Below are 4,297 nucleotides of genomic sequence, written 5' to 3'. Positions count from 1 at the left end.
CTGGTGGGGGAGCTGGTGGAAGGACTGGAAGAGCTGAGGGAGATTGCAACCTCATTAGAAGAACAACAGGCTGGCCTGACAAGCTAGTTCTCCAAAGTCTGGACCACCAACCAAGGAGTGTACCTGGAGGGATCCAGGCTCCAGATACATATGTAGCAGAGAATGGCCATGCCTGACAGCAGTGGGAGGGGAGGCCCTTGATCCCGGGAGGTTTGATGTCCTAGCAGTGTAGGGAGATGCTGGAGTGGTGGGGTGGCGGGAGACTGTGGTTTGGTGGGGGAGCACTTTCATACAGTCAAAGGGGAGGGGGAGCATGGATGTAAGATGGGTGGTTGGAGGAGAGGATAACCTGGAAGTGGGATATTTGAGACGTAAACTAATAGAATGATTAATAAGAAAACGAATACAAGATGGAGGACCCTCTGCACTGTTTTGCCCCATTACTCTAAAGCACTTTAGTTGTTATACTTCCTATGAAACAGAAACTCACTAGTTATGATCATCATAATCCCCAGAATAATTACACATGCCTTTGTCAAAAAGAGGTTCCTGACACACCCCAGGTCCAGGACAGACACAGGGAGAAACAAGAGCATTTCCCATGGAGCAAAGTCCTGTCACACTGCACTTCTGCTTGCCCCAGAATGAAACCTCAGCTACCTACAGTAACTGTCTGACTTTGTCCTCATGGCCACTTTCCCCAGAGCCCTGCACTGTACATATTCACTCACTAAAGTGAGTTGAGATTTGAATGCAGCCGGGGGGAGAAGAGATAACATCACCATTTCTTTTGTGTGGGCATGCATGGCTGACTGAAGGAAGCTAAAATGTTTTGCAGCATGGATGAGCTCTGTAGACAGCAACATAATATACGCCCAGAAATGAAAATTCAGATCCTAGATCCTCCCATGAGACAGACACATAGTTCTGAAAATGGGTTACCATAAACCCTTTATTTCATAACTGTCATTGTATTTATGGATAAGGTCACTTGGGTCACAGGCAAACCATGGAGAGTGAGTAAAATACTGACAGGGACAACCTTTCCTCAGGGAGAGGAAAACCGACCAAGAAACAGAATCACTTCACTCTTATCATCTTGAATGAGGAAAAAAAAGGGGTGGTCAAGAAGTAAGCACTTGGGAGACAGTGGTGACTCCATTGTGACAATTTCAGTGGGAGCTGCAGCCTCTGTGCCTTCCTCACTGACCTCCACAAAACATTTGTGCACAACGTTGGATAGAAATAGGCCTTGCTTGGAAGATATTCCAGAAAAATCTGCTCTGCCCTCCTCAAAGGCATCAGTCATGCCCAGCTTGCAAAGGACATCCTTCATGTCATAGTTCTCCTCCAGTTTAAAGCGTGGGAGGAAAACCTCCACCTCTTCTTCTTCCGTCTTGAGAAGCCTCATCCACTCTATAAGTTTCTTGTAAGTTATTTGATTTTCCACCTAGAAGAGGGTTGAAGACGTTAGGACAATGTTGTCACACAGGGCTCTTGTGACAATGAGGAGGCTTTACTGCCCAGGGAAGTGTAACTTTGACCCATATGATAGCTGGGAGGGGCTGGGGTACAGAGCTTGTAAAGCATGCTCCAGGTCCTAGGTTCCACCCCAGCCTCACAAATGAATAGAAGATAAAACCATGCTCATATGAGCATAGAACAGTGGCCCCAGTATAAACCCAAATGCCACTCTTTCTCTCTCACAGCTCCATCAAAGCCACATGATCCTTACCATTCTCAGTTCAACATGTTCATCTGGAAGCATGATGCCCATGTTCAACCCATTTCCAATATAAGGAAGCAATAAAATAGTAGTAGATATCTCTTCCACATAATAAATTTTGAAGGTAGACTTCTTAAACATCATTTGAACTGTTTTCTTCTCATTCTGTAAAGAATAGATAACAAGGCATACCAGGCAAATTCAACAGGGGAAGATAGTCACTGTCCCTGTGAGAACTGTCTTTATTGGACTTCTAGAACATTCTATCAATCGCTAAACTTCTGAAACAGTTTAGACTTTACATATCACTAAAGGCCTAGTTTTCAAGACTTGGTCCTTAGGATGGGGCTTAGGAAAGGGAAGGAATCTTTAAGATGGGACCTAGAAGAGGATGTTCAGGTCATTAAGATGTAACCTTGAAAGGAATAATCAATTGGACACACTTGGTTATCTCCATATTAGTTGTAATGTCAGAAACTGACTGGCCCAAACCCAAACACCTGTGATGTCATAGGCAAATTATTCTTTTCTTTTGGGGGAACTCATTTATTCTCATGACTTTGAACATAATTCCCAAATACACTGTTGTAGCCTGGACTTCTTCCTGAACTCTGGAATAATGTATTTTATAGTCTATTTGACTCCTGCAATTTGATATTCCTTTGTATAGCTGCTCTACCTTATAAGTCTTACTTGTTCTGGTTGACAGTGATGTCCTCTTTCCAGTTGCCAAAACAATTTCATGACCTTGAATTGGGTCCTTACCAAATTGTACTATGTGTATCTTTGAATTATAACTGAAATTATACTTTAATTTTTAGCTTCCACTGTCATCCTCACAACCCTGGAATACTATGATAACCTTTTCACTGACTTCAGCCCAGCATCCAGAGGACTCTGCACAAGGCAAGTCAGACCACTGTAGTGGGAATACAAATTAAAGTCCTTAAAACACTCTGGAACACAAGAGAGTCCCCCTTGCTTTCTCTTCTTTTATCCACTATACTCATAGGGCTGTTTGTGGTATTGTGGTTAATTAGATTAAGTCTCTTTCTGCCCAACAAACTGGTCCTCAGAGCTGGTACATGCTTCTTATGTCCTGGTGTCTGCTCTCATGTCATCTTCCCAGTGAGGGGCTCCTTGGCAGCTCTTACTGGCAGTCCCCAAAAGCACAGCATCCTGCCACCACCTCTGTAAATCTCTGGAGCCCTCCCAACAAACCTCTAAACATTACATATGTTTATCTCAGATTTCTCTCCTCCAGAAAAACAGAGTCTCATGAGGTTAGGCACACAAGCTAGTTAGTGCCTCGGGCATAGTAGGCTCTCAAGTGACATCTGAAGACTGTATTCATAGCAAACTAATGAGCTGTAATACTGCTCGTAATTTAAATACAAATCCAGAACAGAAAACGTTGTGCCTTTGGAGCCATGGCCTCATATGTGGATTATAGTCAAAATCTATTGTAGCCACAGAACAGTCTGTGTCTAGTTCATAGACAATACGAAATACAATGTGTAATGGCTCTGCACTTAGCAGGGGCCACAATAAGTATATTCCCACTTATGGAATATATGGGAAAGGTCTCAGGAGGAGGCTTCTTGCTCTCAGGCTTATGTCCTTCCCTATGGTCAAAGCCCTGCTGTGACAATGAGAATAAAACACTGCATGCAAAGATTGGCAGAGCAGGAAAGAAGAGCCAGTTTTCAAGAGCATCACCACATGTAGGCACCCTCAGGCTTCATCCATTTTCTGCCCTCCTGGTGGATGATAAACTTGTATGAATTCAACTATACCATCTAGGGTTTCTGTTGCTTGCAGTAGAAGGAAGTCCTAATGTAGGATCCTGTCATAAGTGACTTTAAAGACAGAAATACTTTGACCAGAAAAAAAGAACAGGTTATTATGAATAAAGCTTGAAATAAAATGCATTTCCTAACATTAAATGTTAAATGTTCAAACTTGACATAGTTCTGCTCTATTACCTCATCCTTCATTTTGTAGCTCATGACCTTAACCTGACCTAATTTCTCTTGCCCTAACCATACTTTATGTTGTTTTAAAGTGTCACTGAGTCTCCTGAACACAGGAAATTCACTAGCTTCTCTTTCTCTAGACCCAGCACATCAGCTTCAAAGTAAGATAGAACTGCTTTGTCTAGAAAACCTAAATGTTCCAAATAATCTGGTTGTGGTTTTTCCCATGTTTTAACATGTGATAAGGAATATAAAGACTGGCCCTGGGAACTTTCCTGGGTCTCAGCTTGGCTCCCAACTCCTGGCTGCATCACTGATTAATCAGTCTTGGAATGAGTGGTCATTAATCCACCAGCATCTGGCTGAGATTGGTATCTACATGGTTTGTATGGCTAATTCTGAGCCCCAACACTAGGAAACTGAAAGTTCAAATTCAACTTCATCTGGGAATGCAAGGTCTAGATGTAATAAATTTGTTTTGTCATCCTCAAAATATAAGTACCGAGAAAGAGGGGGGAAAGATGCTATGAGGGAGGGAGGGAGGGAGGCAGGGCGGGAGAGAGAGAGAGGGAGAGAGAGGGAGGGAGGGAGAGAG

At 43.0% G+C, this 4,297-nt stretch overlaps 1 protein-coding gene across 2 annotated transcripts in view; it reads right to left on the bottom strand.

The window, feature by feature from the left end:
- Positions 1 to 934: 934 nt before the first annotated feature.
- Positions 935 to 4,297, bottom strand: part of LOC114617638 (serpin B6-like) — a 24,463-nt gene continuing 21,100 nt past the window's right edge. Inside the window, exons 6-7 of one of the 2 annotated variants that reach the window (XM_028763260.1) lie at positions 1,736 to 1,891; positions 935 to 1,450 (exon numbers count right to left, since the gene is read on the bottom strand). In XM_028763260.1, the coding sequence (XP_028619093.1) occupies positions 1,049 to 1,450; positions 1,736 to 1,891 (558 nt within the window). In that variant the 3' untranslated portion in view covers positions 935 to 1,048. The remainder of the gene's footprint in view (positions 1,451 to 1,735; positions 1,892 to 4,297) is intronic. The other variant, XM_028763261.1, reaches the window with a different exon arrangement.

Source organism: Grammomys surdaster, unplaced genomic scaffold, assembly GCF_004785775.1.
Source record: "Grammomys surdaster isolate TR1022 unplaced genomic scaffold, NIH_TR_1.0 137, whole genome shotgun sequence".
Classification (NCBI taxonomy): domain Eukaryota; kingdom Metazoa; phylum Chordata; class Mammalia; order Rodentia; family Muridae; genus Grammomys; species Grammomys surdaster.
This window is presented reverse-complemented; position numbering and strand designations above follow the sequence as displayed.